The 24,154-nt window shown below is 41.4% G+C and overlaps 1 protein-coding gene across 1 annotated transcript in view; it reads left to right on the top strand.

Annotated features, from left to right (window-relative positions):
- The window catches only part of LOC149257639 (pyruvate kinase 1, cytosolic-like), a 347,863-nt gene that overhangs the window by 54,325 nt on the left and 269,384 nt on the right, over positions 1-24,154 (top strand). Inside the window, exons 5-6 of the mRNA XM_089381665.1 lie at positions 7,447-7,524; positions 7,641-7,772. Coding sequence (XP_089237791.1) covers positions 7,447-7,524; positions 7,641-7,772 — 210 coding nt within the window. The remainder of the gene's footprint in view (positions 1-7,446; positions 7,525-7,640; positions 7,773-24,154) is intronic.

Here is a 24,154-nt window from a genome sequence, read left to right as displayed (position 1 = left end):
TGAGATGTCAGCCGGGACAGCGCGGAGAGCGTTATATACCAGCGTAGCATTGTATATTCAGGTGCAGATTGAGATGTGGGGGCCTTCATCATTTCTTTAAACTTCGAAATGATATGTTGGATCTCGTCATTCACATTTAAAGCCTAAAAAGCATGGTCTCATTATCACCGGCTCTCTCCACCATCCTCTATATAGTAGATTTTGATTGCTGGCATACCTGTCCGTGTGGAAGAGGAAGAGTCGCCTCGAGCTGCTCCAGAAGATGCCCTTGTCAGGAACCGCATTATGAAGCCCTCAAATGCCCGGTCGTCTGATATAGCGCTGTCCAGAAATGCTTGTCTCCACTCCAGTCTTGGTCTAGATGTCTCGAATCAGTTCTAGAAGTAGATTTGACTGCTGTAAGGGAAAATTCAGGTGCATGGGAGAGCGTGAACCCTCTTTGGATAATTGTTTAGTGATTAAGAACGGTGGGAGGTGCTTTCTTAGCACAACCTTAGAACTGCTAATACGCCTTTACCTAAGCTCAGGAATTGAGGTAATTGAATAGCAGCTACAGTAAACAAGAATTTGTCAAACATGTCCCATACATACGGCTGTAGGTATTTTGTGTACTTCTGATTTTTCAAGTAGTGTTTTACAGCAGTTTAATAATGCCCAAAGGTTGGTGTTCCAACCACAGTATATAACAACCAGCAATTTATAATGATGAACAACTCAAACAGATCACTTTAATGTGTAAACTTCAATCAGCACGGTGACAAACATCTCCATCACAGATAACTCCAGCGGGTTTGCTGTTCTCGTCAATCGCAGCATCTGCGTTTTTTTTATGTCCTTCCTTACTGGCAGTATCTGCCTTTTCATGCGTTTCGATTTTGTTCTCCAAGCATCACCTCAAATGGTGGATACAGACGACCATCTGATTTCAAATCTATCGACCCAGGCTAGAGCAATCATTCACGAGTGTATATTCTCTTGAATGTCAATTGAATTCCCATTATAGAAACCAAAGCATCGTCTCTGAAGACAACAATTTATTTATTGTAGCTGCAGATGAACCTCAATTAACAAAGTTCAATGATGAATAAAGTGATAGGAAGGCATTCTCAAACACATTTAATGAGTAAACCTGGTGGAGCAATATATTAGCAGAGTATAGCAGCGTTCAACATACTTCAGACTTTGATAGCAGCGTTCAAGAAATTATTTAAGAACAACCTCGTTCCTCGTTCCTGCGTGGAGGCATTAGATACGAATCCCAAACCGGTGACCAGAATCCCTGAGCAGCGTACAAATTTAGAATACCTGCATTTCTTACAAAGCAGGAGCAACGCACAAATCAACTGTTCAACGCAGCATGACAATATTCCACCGAAACTTCTTCAGACAATATTCCAGTGCTGAAACCATTCCTCTCTCAACGCTTTCTGAATTTAGGCAGGAAGACTGCGCAGTAGATAGAGAGGACAAAACAAACTCACAGAAAATGACCACAAAAATTAGTGGCTTAAATTGGAGCAAGACCAGCAATCGCCTGCTTTGATACCATGTTAAACACACATGGGCCGCAAGAGAAAATATGAAAGATAAAACATGCAGTACGTTTTTTATTAACATGAGATATACATTTATAGTACAATATCTGACCGTTGGGTTCCACATCCCAAGGTCTCTTGGACTCCTTTTGTCCATTCGACTTCCACACTAACCCACTTGAGGATTAGGTGTCCAACATCTTTGCATCTTTAAAAAGTGAGGGCCAATAATCCCCATCCTGAGAATTTTATGTGCCGTTCTTTTGTCAGCAAAATGCCCTCCACAAGGGCCATCATGACAAACTTTTAGTATATCATAAACTTCATCTTCTCTAATGCATCTTCGGATTTCTTGATCAAGTCCTGTGTAGAAAAGACACCCACTTATCCAGCTATACCTAGCACTTTGTTGAATGATTTTTCTTTTCTCTCGGTGGGATAGGTGTGGTGGTAACTTCCCTGCAACCAAATAATTGGCAATGTCTGCATACCATGGTGAGTGAGTAGATACTGCAAATAAATATTCATCAGGAAAGGAATCATCTACTGGAGTATTATCATCAAGTGTTAACCGAGAAAGAAAATCAACAACTACATTTTCTTTTCCTGGTCGATCTACAATTGTAATATCAAATTCTTGTAATAATAATAACCATTTGGTGACTCGAGCATTTGTGACAGATTTTTTCATTAAGTATTTAATAGCTGAGTGATCAGTATGGACAAAAGTAGAATAACCAGTGATGTAATGTCAAAATTTATTAATAGCATAGATAACTGCTAAAAATTCCTTTTTGGTAACTGTGTAGTTAAGTTCAACAGGAGTCATATTCTTACTAATGAAATAGATAGCATAGGGGAGATGATTTTCCTCTTGTCCCAAGACAACTCCAATTGCAGTATCCAAAGCATCAGTTGATATATGAAAGGGAAGTGCCCAATCAGGTCCCCTTAGAATAGGAGCTGTAGATAACTGATGTTTAAGTGCATCAAATGCTTCCTGGCAAAGATTAGTCCACTTGAATTCAACATTTTTCATAAGTAACACAAACAAAGGAGAAGCTATTTTGGAATTTTTTTTGATAAATCTTCTGTAGTATCCAGCATGTCCTAAGAAGCTTCTCACTTCTGTTTGGGTTTTGGGAATAGGAAGGTTCTCAATGACTTGTATCTTGGATGGATCTACCTGAATTCCTTGAGATGAAATAAAATGTCCAAGTACCACTCCTTCAGTCATCATCATATGACATTTTTCGGTGCTTAAGGAGAGGTGGGCTTGTATACATTGGTTAAGTACTTTCTCAAGATTTTGTAGTGCCTCCTCAAAAGAGACACCATAAGGGGTAAAATCATCCATAAAAATTTCCATAGAGTCATTAATCATATCAGAAAAGATTCCTATAACTGCTCTTTGAAAGGTTGCTGGTGCATTACATAGCCCAAATGGGAGGACTCTATAAGCAAAGGTTCCCCAGGGGCTAGTAAAAGTGGTCTTATCTTGGTCTTGGGGTGCAATTCTGATCTGGTTATACCCACTGAAACCATCTAAGAAAGAGAAGAATTTCTTCCCTGACAAACTATCTAACACTTGATCAATGAATGCTAACGAAAAGTGATCTTTTTGAGTGGCTTTATTTAAGGCTCTATAATCTACGCACACTCTCCATTTCCTGTTTTTCTTAGGAACTATTACCAACGGGGAAACCCATTCACTGTCAGATATAGGATATATAAACCCTGCATTAAGCAATTTTTGAAGTTCCTCTTTAACAATTTCCCTTAAATTAGGGTTCATTCGTCGTTGAGGTTGACAGATCGGTCGACAATCTTCCTTGATATAGATACGGTGAGTACATAATTCAGGAGAGATTCCCTTCATATCTGTATAGTCCCACGCGAATGCTTCCTTATTTTCAAGAAGTAACTTCATTAATTGTTGTGTTTCAACAACTGTCAAGTTGGGGTTTATATTCAGTGTTTTTCCAGGTTCAATTTCTACAGGTATACTTTTAGAGGAGATGGTAGCTGATGTTTGAGGTAGGTCTTCAGAATTAAGCTTTTCCTGGGTATCTGACTCAAAAAGTGCAGCTAGCTGATTATGTGTTCCTGGAGTCACAGAGGAGGGTTCGCAAATAAAATTATTAATTACTTCGTCCTCAGTGGCATCTTTAAGGCTTAAAGCTTGTCTGATAGTCAAGATAGGTTGAGTAGTTTGATCATCATAGTCCACCCATAAGGAATTATCATTATTAATCAAGGGTGTAGCGTGAGAGTAGAGAGTAAGCTGTTTGGTCTCATATCCATTGGAAATTGTCATTGAACCAAATCTACAGCTGATAAAGGCATCTGCTGTGGCTAGCCAAGGCCTACCCAAAATTAGAGGATGACCCCCCAACTTTGTTTTAGGTTGCAATACCACAAAATCAGCTGGATAATTCCAGGACTCAACTGAGATGATTAGGTCTTCAATAACTCCTTCCGGTTTGATTGTAGAATGGTCAGCTAATTCTAGAATGGTTGGGGTATCTCTGATTCCATTCTTCAGTTGTAACAGTTGTGAAGTTTCAAGAGTCATAATATTGATAGCAGCGCCTAAGTCTACCAGAACTCGAGGAATTACTGTTTTTCCAATTTGCACTGTGACAGTAGGATGGCCGGGATCACCATATTTAACTGGAGGGGCTTTACCCGACATTAGTGCAGACAGATCACCCATGACATGAACTGTGAGGGGATCTTTAGTTTTCCTACTGGGTTTCTTAACACAAATGTCTCGCATAGTTCTGGCATAAATTGGTACATCTCTTAGTGCTTGTAATAGTGGAATTTTGACGTAGAGATTTTGTAATTCCCCTAGAAGATTAAAAGTAGGTGGCTCAGGCGTTTTAGTCAAAGCTAAACACTCAGGGAATGGTGGTTTTGCTGCTTCAGCAACAGTATTAGAGGTTGTTTGTACCTCTTCAGGGGAATCGTGCTTTTTTATTTCTTCTTTATCAGAATCAAAAGAGGTAACATCATCAATAAAGGAATTCATCAGGATCCTCAGAAGATAAACCATGAAAGTTAGGTAAAGCTGAAAGAGGAATATTCTTCATAGAAGTTGCTCCTATAGGAAGATCACCAATGGGAAATCCTAAGGTAGGAAAAGAGTTTTCATCGTTTACCTCTCCTTCTACCCGTTCTTCATGGAGCAACTCTTCATTATACCCCTCCATGGTTTCTTCTGTTTGTTCCCCTACTGCACTTGCTCGATCCTTAATGTTTCTTGCTGGTTTCTCAACTGTTTTAGGGCTCCAAATCTCTTTCTCTGTTTCAAAGTTCGCTTGGAAGGAAGGTTGAGGCTTTAGTTTTCGAGAGCTTGATCGTTGAGGAACAGAAAATTCAGATTTTGATAAAATCTTGTCGATAAAAGTCTTTCTTCCTCCTCCTCTTCCTCTGCCCCTGCCACCTGTAGGGTTAGTTTTCTTGGGGGCTCCGCGTCCTCTCATGCAATCTGTACATCTGAAAGAAAAGCATAAATGCTTTTGAAATCTATAATTGCCTTCCTCGGCAATGGCGCCAAAATGTTGGTCACTATAATTGCTTATTTAATTAAACAATCAATTGCTACATAAATTGTCAACCCAGGGAAGTCTATTTATTTCAAAGGCAATCACACCTTGCTTTGAATCACACTGAAGCTCTACTTTGAATTATAGTAGAAGCAATCTTTCTATTGTAGAATTCAAGATTCAAAGGAAAACAATCATCAGAAGAATCCTAGATTATATTAAGAAACAACAACTTAGGAAAAATGAACCTTTCAGCAATCTGCAAAAGAAAAGACTAACTATGCTGTAACAGAGAACAGGATCCTATTCCCCAAAGTAGGAATCTTCAGCATCTGTCTCTGACTATCACACTTTCATAAACTTATTCTACAAACGAAATTACCAATCGAAATGATCAACAATTACCTAGGAATGAATTGTATGAAAATGATGCAACAATCAGTTGAAATAGAGTTTCAGCAATAAATAGCAGAGTTATAACGGTGCCTAAGAAATGCATAACAGAGTTTCAACAAAACAGAGTTTTAACAAGGCATGAATGAAGACAATAATTAACACGCTACAAAACTAATGGGTGAATCTTGTGAGGAAGGTGGGCCCTCTCCTTCTCACAAGATTCCCCAGAAATGAACGGGAATGAAGAAGAAGTACTCAAAAGTGATCTTTTATTCATCTATCAAATGTAACATGTTACAATAAGAATAAACACACTCTTCTCTGTAATTCCGTATTCTATCGTCCCCCTCTAACGCTGATTTCTCCTCTATTTAAAGAGGAGAAATCCTCTTAATATAATGATTACATGTGTACATACAAATCCTATTCTTAGTTTGATCTAATCTTCTATGTTGGAATAGGATATTCCGATCTTCCATAGCAAAATGCTATTACAGTGGTTGTAATGGTGCTGGCTTTGAGGTACAGCTATTGCGGCCAGTGTAACAACTCCTTTAATTATCCTTTCTTGTTACTGCTGTATATGAAATACTGTTTCAGCATCGTAAATCACGGACTGTTTCAGCATCGTAAATCACGGACTGTTTCAGCATCGTAGATCACAGGCTGTTTCAGCATCGCAGATCACGGACTGTTTCAGCATCGGGATTTGCGTACTGTTTACTGTTTCAGCAACGTGGTCTTCAAGCAGCAACAATATATTAACTGCAGTCTTCAAACTATTTTAGCAACTATATATTTCCGATTAGTGGCTAAGTATGAAAGTAATGTAAATTTACATGTAAAACAAGTTAAACATATAGCAAAGAGAAGAAATGTTTTATACCTTTGGAAAAATAGATTAATGTGATAATGTAGGCTTAAATGTGAGTAGGAAAAGAATGTAGTGATAGCAAAAAGTATGAGCAAAAAGGTACATTATAGGGTCCTAACAATGGGCATGTCCCTTCAGTTGGGCCAACTTAAACAATTTGAGCCAACTTGACTTTTTGGAGGTAATTTAAATTCAAAAATTTAATTTCAAAATTCTTCTTTTATATTTCTTTTGTAAGCCAACTTGGAGTAGCTGGGACTACAGACCGCAGCTACCCTAAAATTCAACACAAGTTTGAGTTTTACAACATTTGTCTAGCCAAAGAGTAGCTGACACATAATATAAAAGCTTAATAATGTTTATTCCGGAGAACATATCACATCTTACCAATTCATCTTACATGTATTCATCAACAAATGGTCACCACGGAAAACTCAACCATTATCCACAAAGGATACTTGTAACCATTGGCTAGAAATAATCAATGAAGAAGCAAAAACCCTTAATCAACAACAACTTCTGCTATCATAGACAAACTGAATCTGGCAGAGTATCCCTGTGCAACACAAGGTGCTACAAAATCATTGTACTTGTGATTGTGATTTCTCAATTTTTGGTTTACCCATTCAGGAAGTGGAAAATCCCCATTTTTGCAATGGGCTTACGGCTTTTGTTTTCTTTTTGTTTTGTGTCTCCCTCTCTAATCTTCCTTCGTGTGTTTAAAAATTAAATGTAAACCCGTTGCAAAATTTGGTGATTTCTTGGGGTGTTTAGATGTAAAGAATGAATTTCGAGTGTCTGTATATGTTCGGTACATAATTTTTTATGTGTCCATTTTCATGGTTAATATGCTTGTTCTCTGAGAAGATACGGTGGCTTGCAATCTTATAGGTGCAAAATCAAATATATCCTGTGGTTGGATACATATCATCTATTAGCTATTCTGATCATGTTTCCTTTTTATTTTATGGCCATTTCTGCAGGGAGATGTTTGTATGTAATTCTTTTGGCAGTATTTTGTTTCTATTGGTTTCAGATAATGTTTCTCATGGACTAACACTGAATTGAATTTTGGCTCTTTATACTACAGGCAGTGAAGAAAGGGGACACCATTTTTGTTGGTCAATATCTCTTTACAGGAAGTGAGACCACTTCTGTCTGGCTTGAGGTTAAGGCGCTTCTGCCATTGTTTGTGAATATTTAAGCAGAGTAACTTTTGGACATTTAGTTTTGACATAGATGGAGCTCCAGCATTGAAAAATCTGCTAACTGATCTGGCTGCAGGTTGCAGAGATTAAAGATCAAGATATAGTTTGTTGTGTCAAAAACAGTGCAACTCTTGTTGGTTCATTGTTTACAGTGCATGCCACTCAAGTTCATATTGATCTTCCAACACTAAGTGATACAGATAAGCATGTAAGTAATCACAAGCATGGAGATTACTGTGTTAGTTAATATAGTTATAATGCTTTTAGACAGAAGGCCCATGGTCATGAATAAATGGAATTCTTTCACTGTTGGAATTTCATGTTTAGCACATAGAACTGCTAATTGGTAATGTGAAATGGTTCTGCTGTTTCTGGAAGCTCATGTGTCAAAATTCTGTGTCTTGCTAGGCTTTCAAGTCATAGGAATAAATACTGGGTAGGGATTGAGGTTTCAGAAATGTAAGAATTACCTAAATATGGGTTGAGTAAAATGGTCAATGTGAAGCCCACTTGGTGTAGAATTTATGTGGATATGAAGCACATAGAAATATTGTAGTTTGGATGGGCATAGATTGTCACTGATTTCAGAGAGTATTTTTTTTTTTTCCCTTTTGCATTATTTGCCCATTGACACAGTTTGCTTTGGTTTCTGTTGACTTGTTCAGTGTAGGTCATGTATGCCTATATTTATTCATGATTTGGGTTATACACAACCTTTCTCAAATGTTTGTCAAGTTAGGGCAGAAGACAGTATTGGCTTCCATCAAGGCCCTTAGGATAAACCCTATAAATGGAAAGTAATGCAGTCTATAACCTAACTCACAGGGTTCGCTGAACCTGAAGCCTCAAGCTTGACATTCGGTGAACCCGAAAAAAAATTAGGTTCGTTCAGGTTTGCCAAACATAAAAGATGAACCTCATGTTGAACCAAATCGAATCAAATCACAAATTCAGTCAGAAAAAAATCAGGATTGACTTCAGTTTCAATTTAGGGTTTTTAAAATTTGTTAAAATAATTCAAAAAAATGACACCCATGGCATGATTTTCAAATTTTGGGGTGTTGAAATCCTTTACTGCAAGTGCATTTCTCATCATTCTTGTTGGCTGTGTGTCAGTGTAACCATTTCTTCTTGTATGTTTTATATTTAGAAGTCAAAATTCCTATTCACATGTGTTTATGTTTGTTGATGTGATTTCTTATTGATGGAAAAAAAGACGTAATTTCGTTGCAACTTAAAAAGGAACAAAATTACATTTCGCAGATGCTTGAAGCATTCAAGATATGCAATACTAGAGTCTTTTGAGAGCAGATAACAACATCTTGGCTCTAAAACTAAAACAATACAAAAGATAAGTGTTATAATAGTCACTTAGCTTCTCTTTCTTTCCTTTCTTTATTTGAAACTTTTGCCAGACCCTTGTAGATGAGTCAACAAGAACAACTGCCAACTCAGGCACAATTACCACAGGGCGGTGTTCTTATTCAAAATCTGAACTTTCTGATACATGGACTCATTGTTCCTATTACACACCACCTGTGGGTGACACCCATAGGAGAATTATCTTTCCTAGATTGTCTTCAGCCAGCAACCCCTTGCAGCCACCAGATAGCTTGATGTGCCATCATCTCCGCTACCTGAGCCAACCATTATGTACCCTCACCTGTTTGTTATGATCGTATGTTTGAATGTGGGCCTTCCAACCTTGAAGGTATGGATTTCATGATGCAGTTGGTATTTTTGCTTACTTATCATGGACACTTTTGGGCAAGGATTAGTGGGGCAATTCAATGGAAATAATGCGCTTGGTTTATACTCTTGTCCTCATTGTCCAACTTGGTGGTTAACCTTGTATCCTAGTCCTATGGGATCTCCTTTATTGGCTATTAGCTTTAGGAGTGGCACTACATGGGAAATCCCGATTTTGGTTGTGTGGTCACCACATACATCACTTCCTCTCTACTCATTATAACCCCTTTCCACATATTTCCCATCCGGATCCACATTTGTCCATTGGTTCCACAAGGAGTTAGCCTCCCCCTCCCCTTGTCCACACCTTGGGTCGGGCCTAGAATGATGCCCTAGAAGTTGACACAGCTAAAACGAAAGTTAAAAGCATAATTTGGCCACTTACAACAGGAAATGTACCATAAAATGCAAAAGATGGCTAGGACATACATATTTTAGCACGTGGGCAAAAGCCAAACATGAGCTCTACCCTTATCATTATGGTTATCACCCTAGTTCCTAGGGCCCCTTTTGTGAGCCCCCTGCATCATTAAGGAACCCATGATTGTCCCAACCCCTGGTGGGCGATGAACGACTCAACCTTAAGGGGGTATCCACTGCTATATCATTCACATCATTCCCTAGAGCCCCGAGCAGTTAAATGAAAGGAAAGTCAATAAAAGGCAAAAGGCATATGGAGAAGGGTGGAAAAACCAATGTTGGGGTAACTCATGTACCATGATTGCTCCCTCCTACATCTATACACCCAAGTGTGGGCTTCCCTCATTACAACTATCCTTGTACCATGGCATGTGGCTTGGACCCTTTCCTATTGCCCCACTCCATTCCATCATTATTTCATACGACACCTACCATCTAACAAATGTACCATGGACCTGTCACTCCCTTAGGGGTTGAAACAACCTAATAGGGTCCTTGATTAACCTCCCTCTTGAACCTAGAGACAACTGTACATTCTGAAGGCCATTATGGAAGGGCATGCCACTACGAAGTGCCCACTTGGTTCCGTGATTTGTAAGCTCATTTGCTCAAGTGCATTGATGAATTGTTGTACTGGAAGGTGAGGAGATGCATTGGATCTTATATAGGATTGCAGGTGGGTCTTCATCTTGGGGTTTGAACTTCCTATACGGGATCCAAGCCCTCCAGAGGGTATTAATGGCATTTGTAGAGTGAGCATTGAGAGTCATGTGCCTCCACTATAGCAAGGAGCAGATAGCCTTGCCATGGGATCCTCAACACCACTTATTGCTTGCTCATGTCCCACTTGTTCGATGATGATGATGCACCTGGACCACCTTGCCCAACCAACTACACACTTGCACCACACACTTGGCAGTTGGTCAAGAGCCCAAATGGGGTTTTGTCTCACCTAGGGAGATAGGGGAGGGTCTTCATCATTGTTACAACCCTTACAGATGGAGCAAAAGCGTTTTTGATTCAGTTGGAGATCCATGAGCATATTCTTTGTGCCCCCACAACCACTTGGGAGCACCACAGGTCATTTGCTTGGAGATCAAGGGGCCACCCCCTTCATAACTGTTATTGGATCCCTTCTATTTATTATGGCACATGAGGGACTTCATTTTGCCTTCTAACGACCCTTCTGGCTACTTTTTTATCATTACAGCCCTTTTGAGAGGCTAATTATTCATGTTATGGAGCTATTTGGTGGGCTTGTCACCAAAACAAGTTTATTTTCCACATTATTTTATTATAGGGGCATCATTAGGCTAAAATTAGGCCATTCGAACCCCTTAGAGGATTGTATAAATATAAGAGAGGCATTCTCTCTCATTCATCATCACTTAAATTTGGGATATATCTTTCTAAAGATTTCAATCCTGCAATTTGTGGAATGATTTGGATGATTAAATGCATTTTGATGTGTGGAATATTTTTGCTATCTCTCTTAGAACTTTTTTTTGGTAAGTTTATGGATGGATATACTCTTTTTGTCATGTAAGTGCTCTTTTCATGCAAATTTCATAATGTTTCATCTCTAATGTATGGAATGCTATGTCTTGATTTTACTTGTGCCCTAAAAATTAATGGAAACACTTGTATCTTGGTTCGTTGCATATGTTATTCATTTTGGCAAGATGAACGAATTTTCCTAGGGTAGGTTGTGCACCTTTTACCTTGAAACTCCGTCAAATCTTGCATATCGAAGTATAAAAGTCTAAAGTTGTGATGTAGTTGCATCCATTATTAGTGAAGCTGCTTCTTTAGGCCTCCTTAAAGAGAGAAGTTCCCAAATATTAATCATTTTGACTCCAATCTTCCCAATAGCCAAGCATTGGTCCTAGATCCTTAATGGTCAACCTTAAAACTACATTTCTTTCACCTTTTTCTCATTTTTTTCCCTAACTCTAGAAGGCCAACTAGGGCCTAACACAAATTGCATTAGAGACATCTCCTTGGGGTGCAAATCGGTACACTACTGCACTGTCCTTTTCTCTAAGTGCCCTCAAAGCTTCAAGCAATTCTTGTGGCTAATTTGAGAGAAATCTCAAGCCCTAGCTCCAAAACCGTTTCTATTTTTCACCTTTTCTTGGTTAGAGGCATTTATAGGTTCATTTTCTCTTGAATGTTAGTTTATGTAGCATCGGACGTGTTCTAGCCACACAATTTGGTAGATAGGCTAGAATGCATGAGATCTCCAAAACCCCGAAATCGTTTCTGGAAATTCCACCTAGAGATGACTTAATTAGATTATTAACCTATTTTTTAATGTTTCCTAAGTCTAAACTTATGAAAAATGGTTAATTAATCAAAATTAATTAAGTTAAGGTGAAAATTCTTTGGAAACTGACACGAATCGATCCATAGATGATTCAAGCCACTGATTAAGATGTAATCTTGGCTATCGAAGTCCCAACGTGAAATATAAGAAGGGATCAATGTGGTGATGGAGAATACACTTGTGCACTTCAATTTCCTTGGCAGGTAGATTTCTAGAGAGCAACAGTAGTTTCCGGAGAGCCAGAGATCAAAGCAGAGACAGTGGTCCGGAGGAAGTTTTTTAGATCCGGAGAGGTAACAACAAGGAGGCCGAGTTATTCCTAGTGAGGTAGCGCAAAGGATTGCGTAGTTGCTTCAAAAGATCAACTCGATTTAGTTGGAGGAAAAATCACTTTCAGTTCTAAAGGTCGTATAGAGGTTCCAGAGTGCCGAAGAAGCGATTTCCTTAGAAGAGACAACCATAATGACTTCATCAAAGGCAATTTAGGGGCTAGACGCCATAGGGCCCATGCAAGCGTTGTGTAGAGGCTGACACAGAGGGTCCAGGAGGACGAGTTTTCTGAAGGAAAGTTGTGCCAGGGTTGCTTGTGGAGGAAGGGTAACTCCCTTACATAATTTTGGCCATATTTTCTTTCTGTTTGGATTGCTAGTTGGGCATCCATAGATTGTACTAAGAATTTCATTATTGCATAATAATAAAACCCTCAGCGGCTGCACCAGTTTTCCCAAGTTGGGTTTTTCAGAGACATTTGTCCAAAAATAATTGCGTAAAATTTGTGTGTGCTAGATTTTCTCAGTTTCCAACCTTATTTCTTCCGCAATTTTTATTTGTGAAAATCACAGTGTGAATTATTTGGTATTTGTCATAGCAAACTACAAATAATCTGTTAAATAAATTAACAATTAGGAAAACAATTTCCAGTTGATGGCGTTTCATCTTCTAGGGTTAGGTTTTTGGATGTTTAGGGTTCTCCATTGTTTCTCAACAATAAATAGGCCTTCGAGCCTCATTGTAACACAGTTTAGAGACATGTAGCCACAACATCTCTTCTCAGAGATAAGCTACCATCGCCTTAGCTGGTTTATTTACATTTTTGTTTGTAAGCATATTTCAGTATTTTACAATAATGAAATGAAGTATTATTTCCACTGCATCTCTGTCTTTTTGGTTATCTCTGTAATTTGTTGCGTTCCTGTTTAAATCCAGATCAGTGGTATTAGAGCGGTTTTCTCTTTCTCTATCTTTCCTTGCATTTCCCCAACGAGGTCAGGATATAAGGAGTTAGGGTTTGAACTGGTCGAACCTTTGCAAGACCAACCTCGCAAATCTCGACGGCCTCCCATTGCAGATGAAAAGAAAGACGAGGGGGCAGGAGATCCTATCCAAATCTTACTCAAAGAGGTCCTCGAGTGACAAAGGAACGCGATGATGGACAACTTTGCCCAGATCCTTCAGCGGCTACTCAGGGGAGACACATCTTCTTCTAGCGGCTACTCTGGAAGCGCCACACCCTTTAAGGCACAAGTTAACTTTGACATTCCCATATTTGAGGGTCGGATAGACGCAGACGCCGTAGATAAATGGTTAAATCTGCTAGAAGGGTATTTTTCTGTTCATAATTTTTTCGGCCAGGAAAAGATTACTTTCGCTCTTCTCAAAGCTGCCTCCCACGTCAAGGATTGGTGGGAAACCTACTGCGAGCAGAAAGATGAAAGTACGACCTCACTGTTTTTAGCCGCACCCACTTGGGATTCATTCCGGACTGCCATCAAGGAGCAGTACTACCCTGTCGGAAGCTATGAGGATCAATACATAAAGTGGACCATGCTGCGGTAGGGAAGGGACCAAGACGTGCCAAAGTTTATCAATATTTTCCATACCCTTCGCACAAAGTTGGGTATCAAGGATTCAGAGCAGCATTTGGTACTCAAATACCACGGCTGCTTGCACAAGTACATCCAGGAAGAAATAGAATTCCTTAACATCTCCTTGCTCGGCACGACATACTGATATGCCGTCAAGATCGAGCAAAAGTTTAAACAGAAGAAGCGAGACTTTGGATCTGTGAATCCGAAGCAAGGGAAAGGTGCCCCCAAACCACAGAATAAAGGACAAAGCCAAGGCGGGGTGGCCCAAGACAACCCATCAAAGCTGCAAGAAAAGAACATCGCCGCGAAGTCGAAAATGAACACGGGAAAGTGGTGTGAGTTCCATAAGAGCTCCACTCACAACACAAGTGAGTGTCGGGCCAAGCTGTCACTGGTGGCCGAGCTAAGGGTTTCAGAATCAAATGCATGTTCTGACTCTGAGTCAGAACCCGACACAAAGGGAAGCAAGTTATCGATGCGGAGCCCAATGCCATCATTGCCACCACGAAGATCCAGAAGGAGGAACCCGGAGATCCAGAGAAGGAGGAGCATCTCTTCCACTCCCAGATGTGGGTAAGGGGCTCCCCGCTACAGTTCATTGTCAACAGCAGGAGCCAAAAGAACCTCATTTTGGCAGAGGTCGTGAAGCGGCTGGGCTTACCGACCATAGCACATCCACAACTGTACACCATCAGGTGGCTTCACCAAGGACAGGATCTTCGCATAAGCCAGCAGTGTTGCCTTTCATATGATTTCAAACCCTTCACGGATGAGATATTGTGTGACGTTGCTCCCCTTGATGTTTTTGATGTATTATTAGGACAACCATACTTGTGGAAGCAACAAGCTGTGTATGAATCAAGGTCCCGTGCTGTTATTGTTATTTTGGGAAATAAGTTGTACATGATACCGGAGGTAGCACCGCCTACCGCCATCTCTTTGGTTATTGCAAAACAATGCAGTAATCTCATTTCCAAAACCGGGAATTTTTTTTCCTGATGATACGCCCTCAAGGAAAGAAGAAGACGGTGGTCACGACCTCCAGATAGGGCCGCTCCGCACGACAACTACAGATGGACAAGGTCGTGGAGGAGTATGAGGACATCTTCATCTCCCTTGCAAGGGTTCCTCTGCATTGTCAGGTCAAGCACTCCATCGATCTGACCCCAGGTGCGCCACTTCCCAATCCAATCTATCGGCGTTCCGTGCCGGAGAACGATGAAATCAAGAGGCAGATTCAAGAGCTGGTGCAGAAAGGTCACATTCGTCCGAGTTCATTGCCTTTTGGGAGCCCAATCGTGTTGGTACAGAAGAAGGATGGGACTTGGAGACTCTGTATTGACTATCGGGCGCTGAACAAGTTCACTGTCCCTAATAGGTACCCAATCCCACAGATTGATGACCTCCTGGACCAACTGAAGGGGGCAAAATATTTCAGCAAGATCGATTTGAAGTCAGGATATAACCAGGTACCAATCGAACCCTCCGATGTGTGGAAGACTGCCTTCAAAGCCAAGGAGGGCCTTGTCGAATGGTTGCTTACGCCTTTCGTATTGACAAATGCCCCTGCAACCTTCATGAGGCTAATGGATGACATCTTGTGGCCATTCACCAACTCATTTGTAGTGGTATACTTGGATGACATCTTGATCTTCAGCTAAAGTTGGGAAGAGCACCTCCACCACATCCGACAGGTTCTCCAAACATTGCGGCAACACAAGTTATGTGCCAATTTGGAGAAATGCACTTTTAGCATGACCAAGGTTCAATATTTGGGACATATTGTTGATGAACGGGGGGGTGCATGTGGATCCAGCCAAAATCCAAGTCATTCGGGATTGACCATCTCCAACCACTTTGACAGAGCTCTACAACTTTCTAGGCCTTGCCAACTTCTACCGCAGGTTCATGTTGGGTTTTTCTCATATCACTTGGCCTTTGAGTCAAGTCACCAAGGGAGGAGCGCAAGCAAAATTCTTTTGGTCTGAATCTCAACAGAAGGCATTCACAGAGTTGAACTATCGCCTCTGCTCGGCTCCAGTGCTTGCATTACCAGACTTGCAACAACCATTTGAGGTCGAGACAGATGCCTCTGACTATGCTATTAGGGCAGTCCTTACTCAACACGAGCATCCAGTGGCATATCACAGTGAGACACTTTTAGACACAGTCTGAAAGTATCCCACTTATGACAAAGAGATGTATTCCATTGTGCAGGCTTGCAAACAATGGAAGCATTACATTTTGGGGAAGGAAACGGTCATCCACACAGACCATCGACCCTTGAAGTTCATACAGACCCAAGGGAAACTGCAGAATGATTGCCATCAAAAGTGGTCCGCATACCTACAACAGTTCCATTTGAATATCAAGTATAAGAAGGGCAACACCAATAATGTTGCAGATTGCCTTATTTGACCACTAATCATGGCGTTAACCACCGTGCTAAACTCTTGTGGGCACGAGAGACTTCCGATTGGCCACTTCTCTACAAAAGCGACCCAGAATTCAACCACACATACCAGACACTCTTGGAGGGTCAGCATGTTCCAGATTTTCACCTCCAAGATGTCCTGTTATGCCACCTGGGTCATCTTTGTGTTCCTTCAAGCGAGCGTGCAAAGATGATTTGGGAAGCACATTACAGTCGGGTTGCTGGGCATTTTGGGGTCGAGAAAATGGTGCCAATATTGCAGAAGTATTTCTATTGGCCGAATCTTCAACAGGATGTCGGGAAGTACATCAAATCATGCATTCCCTGCACCATTGTTAAACCGACCATCAAGAAGTAAGGCCTCTATACCTCGTTGCCTACCCCCAGTCGACCTTGGGAATCCATTTCCATGGATTACATGTTGGGCCTTCCTTCTACTAAGCATGGAAACGACTATTTTTTTGTGGTTATCGACAAGTTCTTGAAGATGGACATTATGGCGGCCTGCAAGAAGAATATCACAACAAAAGTCACTGCTAAACTCTTCTTTGAACGAGTGTGGGTACACTTTGGGATCCCATAGTCTATCATCTCAAATCGGGACAACAAGTTCCTGAGTACATTTGGTCTAGTCTCTGGTCGATGCTGGACACCAAACTCACTAAGTCCACAACATCCTCAAACTAATGGCCAGACAAAGGTTGTGAACAAGATGGTCGTACACATTCTGCGCATGTACAACTCAAAGCATCCACGCACATGGGACGAGAGCCTCCCCTATGTTCAACACAGCTACAACCAGGCTCTCCACAGCTCGATTGGCCACAACCCTTTTCAGGTGCGCTTGGGATTCCAACCACTATGTCCCATTGATGTGGCCATGCCAGTTGCAGCTACTCGCGCAGATTTGGCTCATGTCCAGTTCGAAACAGATAAGGCAAACAACTTCGTTGATCACATCCAACATATTTGCGAGCAGGTCCACGACATTCTAGAGAAATCAAATGCCAAGTACAAGCAACGACATGATCAACATTGGGTGCCACACAAGTTTCAGGTGGGCGACAAAATCTGGTTGCATTTGCAAAATGAACGCCTTACCGGAGCCTATCGGAAACTCAGACCACTCCGATATGGTCATTACACCATTACCAAGGCTGTGGGAGACAATGCATTTGAGCTTAGCATTTCCCCATTCCTTGGCCTGCACCCAGTGTTCAATGTGGACCGCCTTCGGCCATACTTTCCACCATTACTAGACACATCCGACATTGCAGAACAACTCACACCCACAAAGTTAAATCTAGATTGCATGGAACAAGTTGCAACTGATTGGATCATGGACACACAAATCAAGCATACTCGCCAACAGAATATCCAACTGTATCGAATTGTCAAAGCAGGCCAACTCCTTCACCAGGGCAAGTGGCTTACCAGAGACCAAGTTCAGCAAAAGTTTCCTCATCTCATGGAGGAACTCAACGCCATGGGGACCATTGCTTCGTAAGGGGGGAGGAATGATCTAGGTGGATATTGGTGGCCACCCGCCAAGTCCACTTGGACCCCCACCATTGTTTCTTTCAGCTTTGCAGTTTCCTTAATTGTAGCACAATTTACTATTTTTAGCAGTTTTTCGGGTCCTGAACTCCCGAAGCCATTTTGAGGCCCTAAACGAGGTTTTTTGGGAAAACTAGGAAAAGTTGTAGTTCTCAGATAGATCTTTCTAACGAGATATTGTGCGTGTCAAACATAGATCATATGCCAAAGTTACCATCCCGGGAAGTTGATGTACCAATTTACCCAAACGGGGCCCACAGTTTGGCGTTTCATCTTCTAGGGTTAGGTTTTTGGATGTTTAGGGTTCTCCATTGTTTCTCAATAATAAATAGGCCTTCGAGCTTCATTTTAACATAGTTCAGAGGCATGTAGCCGCATCATCTCTTCTCAGAGATAAGCTACCATCGCCCTAGCTAGTTTATTTCCATTTTTTTTTAAGCATATTTCAGTATTTTACAGTAATGAAATGAAATAAACACAATACAATCTCAAACATACAGATCAACAACTGAAATAAATAGACAAACACACAAGGTACATAGTTATTTTTGGACAATCGTCCTCCGAAAAACCCAACTTGGGAAAAGTAGTGCAACTGTTTTGAAGGTTTTATTATTAAGCAAATTTTCTTGAGTACACTAGGTGCCGAACTAGCTCACCCGACAGAGATAAATAATCTGGCAGTAATACCTCCCTTCGGAAGCAGATATTCTGAAAGTTTGCCCCACGAAACCTTCTCCAGCACAATCTGAAGCACTGTGTTAGCCCTCCTTGCCTCTGCGTCAGCCTGAAACCCTCTGTGTCAGCCCTTTGAGGCATTGCTCAACCTCTCTGGCCCTCTGCGTCACTTCTGCAGCCTCTGTGTGGGTGACGCAAGCCCTTCTCGCCTCTTCGCAGTCACTGCTAGCCTCTGCATGGCTCCCTCTAGCTCTGCGTCTACCTCTTTGCCTCTGCGCTGGCCTTCTGACACTATCTTTGCCCCTTTGCCTCATATTCATTGCACCCCTCGCTGCAACTCTGATGAATGGTTCGATTTCCCTTAGCAAACCCCTCTCTAGAAAATTGAACTGACTGATCACTCTTGTGTATCTCTAACTAACCCTCAAGCCTCCTCTTATACTTTTTTTGTTGAGTTTTCAACGACCGAGATTACATCTTTAATCAACAACTAAGATTAGATTTGGCTTGATCCATGTCATTTAGAACCCTTCTAACCCAGTTTTATATTAAAACGCATTAATATTTTATTTTCCTTAGTTTAGACTTAGGAACTCATTAAAAATATTATTATTTTAATATCTCTTTCACCGGGTAGAATTTCCCTAAACCATTTTCGGGCCTTGGAGATCTCTTGTGCTTTAGCCTTTCCACCAATTTTCATCGCTAGAGCACATCTACTGCTACCCAAAATCAACACTCCCTCTTAACGAGGAATGTGCTCTAGTAATACTTCACCACTGAGGATCACCCTGATTATACGGCACCGGTACCTGTGTTGATGCTAGGCCTTCTTGCCCAACATCCTCTACATTGCTGCATCCTGTATTGTTGCCCATGGCCGTACCACTTCCACTGTTACATCTGTACGACAACTCACTCTTTGTCCGTGCTACTGCTGGTCCTTCCGCCCAACACTGCATTTGCACTATAGTTCTCCCTCATCATGCTACCCATAGCACTACCATTGTGTTAAATTGGCAACTAGGGCCAAACTCCATGTGAGTCAGCTTATTTATGGCAGCTGATATTTTTATTGGATGCCTCTCGTCGAGAGATGTAAGATTGATCCAAAGATCATCCGATTCCAATAAGTATTTATGGAGATATGAATTTATTTTGATTATGGATTTATTATCTAGCCGACCAGCAACTTATGTAGGCTCAAGAAGCCCAAACATCATGTCTATTCAACCTATACATTTTGGCATAAATAGAAGAGGATTTGATGTCATTTGCAACACACCTCTTCATGTGTAGTCTCCTCCTCTCCACATCTGGGTTTTTGGTGAAGGAGAGAGACACCATGTGTGCTACGTTGGTCTTCAAGTAATGCCCTAGCTGCTGTACGTTGCCCCAGCCGCAGAGATCTGGCCGTAGTAAACCCTAGCCACAGAGATCTGGCTGCAGTAAACCCTAGCCACAGAAATCTGGCTGCTGTAAAAGAGGTCTCATATGCAGCGAAAGGAAAACATTCTATCCGCATTGTCGTTGTGGAAGAGCCGCAGTCATAATGCTGTTCATGAGGAGACCATTATACACTACGCATACATAAGGATATATATACGCATGGCAGACAATACAACGCAGCAAGATCTGTATATGCAATGATACAGTAATTGCATATGTATATATATATGTAGTCAATATAGATATCAACGCACAACTTTCACACTCAGGAAATGCAATATATATACACGTAGACAATACGCAGATCAGGGAAGCAAAACGCAGCCAAAAAGGAGAACTATTCACACAGGTTTCCATACGATGTAATACGCACAACATGGACACCTTATCCAACTCAGTCATAAAAGAGACATATACGCAGATCAGGGAAGACATGTAAAATGCAGCCAAAAGGAGAGTTGTTCATGCAGTAAAAGAAGACATGTTCACGCAGTTAAGAAGATAAGAATTTCGCATACTTCCTCTCAAAAATTTCAGGTGTGGTAGCCGCAGTCAAAAGATAAGGTATTCGTATATGCAGTGATCTAAACTCAGGTACAACAGACCTGCATTCAAGGGTGATAGATCACATTATAGACTACAACTCAGATTATTATAATCCGCAGATCACAGATTGATGGAACAGTTAGAAGGTTGGACCTAGCCATTGCCAAGCAGTTACAACGTGAAGGATCCATGTTAATGGCACGTAGCTGTAGGTGACAGCGTGGCAAATCCAAGGCTGTCTATAGCAGTCTTGACACCTGATCTCAGTGGTTCTTCTGTAGCAGTTTAAGCATGTTGGACAACATAATATAACAGTGATTAGAAGATGAAAATCTCGGACGAAGGGACTGTGTTATACACAACAGTCCTGAGATATCTCGGTAAAATCTCAGTGGCAGTACAAACATCTTGTACAGCAGTGACATGGAACTATAGCCTAGCTGCTTTGCTAGGCTGTAAGCCATAGCAAGCAGCTAAGGCTGATATGTATATGAACTAAAGAATGATGCACATTAATAAAGGGCAGCATGTTAAAGGGCAGCATGATAATGGGCAGTATGATGAACATGGACAGCATCATGAGATATATGGGCAACATGATGAATATATATATATATATATATGGGTAGTATGATGTAGATCATGGACAGCATGATGTATGGGCAGCCTATGAGATCATGAGCAGCGTGATGATGCATGATGCTGCATGATGGTGCTACATGGTAAGTTGCAACAAATGGACAAGATGCAGAACGATGATAGGTGGAGTCACCTTGGAGATTGAGTTGAAACAAAATGTCTTCAACTGATCTCATCGTTATACAAAATGATCTATGCTAGATCTAGACAAGTCAAAGTGTTGACTTCTGTTGTAAATGTACTATCTCTCTCTCTCTTTCTCTGTTGAACTTTGAAAAACATAAAAGAAGAATTGATCAAGGGTTTCCCCACACATTGTGGGGTTTGTCCCTGGCTTGCGCCACATCTTGTGTCCTCTTGTCTTGGCTTGTCTTCTGCAATTTATATTTATGTTCTATCTGCAGTTTACTTTATGCTGATGTGATTGCTAATATGGAAAAGAAATTAAATAAATTGCTCTAGCATAGAACATACCTAAAATTAACATGGTATTAGAGTTGAGGTGAAGACAATGCCCAAGCAAGAGTGAAACAACAATCACCAAAGACAGTTGGGACAAGACAAAAGGATCAATGGGTTCTTCACAATTCACTTAGGGTGAAGTCGAAGCAGAGCATATTATCAGAATGACGTAGTAGAACTTCTGATGGCATACCTAAAGATCACTTCATTGGGAAGTTCGGATCTAAGGGTGGAAGGAAAGGTAGATGTCTTGGTTATGAGTTCGGCCTTTATGCGAAGGAGTGTCCGAATGACAGAGATGCAGGTCATCAAAGACATAGTTGACTCTTCAAGGAAGCAAAGAACCCAGTGCTTCAAGGCACTTCATCGGATAGAAGGGTGCACTCTCTAATTTGATAGAGATGGAAACAATCGTGGGATTACACTTGAAGCCAATGCCACCTATCCTGAAAAAGGAATGGAAGTCAAAGGTTTTATGGTGGCATTCGTCAATGGAAAGGTACGTGTTTGAAAATTAAATTTTGAAAGATGTTTTTGAGTTCAGGGTTGTATCAAGTTGCAGGAAGTCCACCGGGGACCATGTCCATTGACACAGCACCGGAGGTCTGTGAGTTAGATGGTGACAGAGATGCCTGAATTCAAAAAGAGCATGAAGGTACATGTCTGAGATGTATCGAAGGAAAATCTTACAAGGGGACCATTCCCCCTCATGTAGCAGGTCCACAGGTTTGGAACAACCTGTGGAGTTTGAGATTCATGAACAGGAATCTCATGTATACAGGTGGAAGAAAGCCCTCTATGGCTTGAAGCAAGACACCCCGAGCATAGTATGAAAGGATCAACAGCTGTCTGATGAAGCTGAGATTCACTAGGAGTGAAATATATCCAAACCATCCGAAGGTTGTGGATGACAGACCTTTCATACTAACACCTATGTCTGATAGGTGCAGACCCTCTCATTTGTAGAAGACAGAGGGAGTTGGATTCCGAATGTGGAAAGATAAACTGCTAGCCTGTGACTACCTCGAAGATCTTAACTTTCAGAGGTTATATGACGGACTTGATTTGGGAATGCCTCTGAGTTTCATAAACTCATTCACATTGATGTTCTTGGTGAACCTCCGTCCGGACATATGTTTTGCAGTTAGCATGGTGAGCTCATATTTGGTTGAGCCTCATTGGATTGGTGCCAAGAATCTTTTGAGATATCTTCAGGGCACAATCTCTCATGGATTGAGATACACTGCCGGAAAGATGAAATTGCATTATTATTCGAATGTTGAATGGGCAGGCAGTGTGGAGGATCACTACAACACTTTTCAGTGCTGGTTCTCTTTGGATTCCGCTTTGATGCAGGAAGCAGAAGTCGGTCGCTATAAGCACCGCCAAGACCAAATACATGGATGATCTCTTATGAAGCTGCATGGTTGCGGAAGCTCTTAAGTGAGCTGTTTTTCTCTGTGACAACTAGAGGTGGGATTCGATTATTGAGGAATCCCGTATTCGACAATTGCTCCAGCAGACAAAAATCAGATACTACCTTATCTGGGATATGGAAAGTCGATGAGCAAGGAGGCTCCATCGCACTGAGATGATGTACAGGTCGCTAAAGCCCCGGGGGAAAGATCAAATTTGTGATTTTCCCGAACGACTTGGAGTCGTCGAGAGACCTTTGTAAAAGGGTCTTGCATGTTGCATACATTGAGCTCTGGGAGCTCTGGGGGGCTTGCGGTTTTTACTGGAGCAACATATGACCACAGGGTGACTCACCCTCTCCTAGTGGTGCGCACTAGAACAAGATGATTTGCTCCCTTGTGGGACAAAATGATTCGCTTTCTTGTGGAACAAGATGATTCGCTCTCCTGTGTAGCAAGATGATTAGTTCTCCTGTGAGGCCTGGATTGATGTGTTCTCCATGGCGATTGTAGCAGGATTGATGTGTTCTCCTGTGAGGCCTGGATTGATGTGTTCTCCATGGCGATTGTAGCAGGATTGATGTGTTCTCCTATGAGGCTTGGATTGATGTGTTCTCCATGGCGATTGTAGCATGATTGATGTGTTCTCCTGTGAGGACAGGATTGATTAGTTCTCCTGTCGAGGCATCCTACCCATGCAGTTTGGGACTCATGGGAAGTACCTCTCATCTGATCAATGAGCAGGGAAATGAAGTTAGGGACCATAGTAGTACCGATGGACGCATCGTTGTATCTACCATACTCCCTACGCTAGGATGACCTCCATTGATCTGGGACCAGTGGTAGGAGTTGTACCATACTATGACGCTGACTTCGGGTCGGTTGAGACTAGTCTGGAACCAGTGGTACATACTCTGAGACTGACTTCGTGTCAGTGCAGTACTGGTCTGGGACTAGTGAGAGGTACATACTATGACGCTGACTTCGGGTCGGTTGAGACTGGTCTGGGACCAGTGGTAGGAGTTGTACCATACTATGACGCTAACT

This window comes from Pinus tabuliformis, chromosome 6 (assembly GCF_031772625.1).
Source record: "Pinus tabuliformis cultivar Carrire ecotype Pingquan chromosome 6, CPIR1, whole genome shotgun sequence".
Taxonomy (NCBI): Eukaryota; Viridiplantae; Streptophyta; class Pinopsida; order Pinales; family Pinaceae; genus Pinus; species Pinus tabuliformis.
The sequence above is the reverse complement of the archived record's forward strand: the minus strand, read 5'-3'. Positions and strand labels throughout refer to the sequence as shown.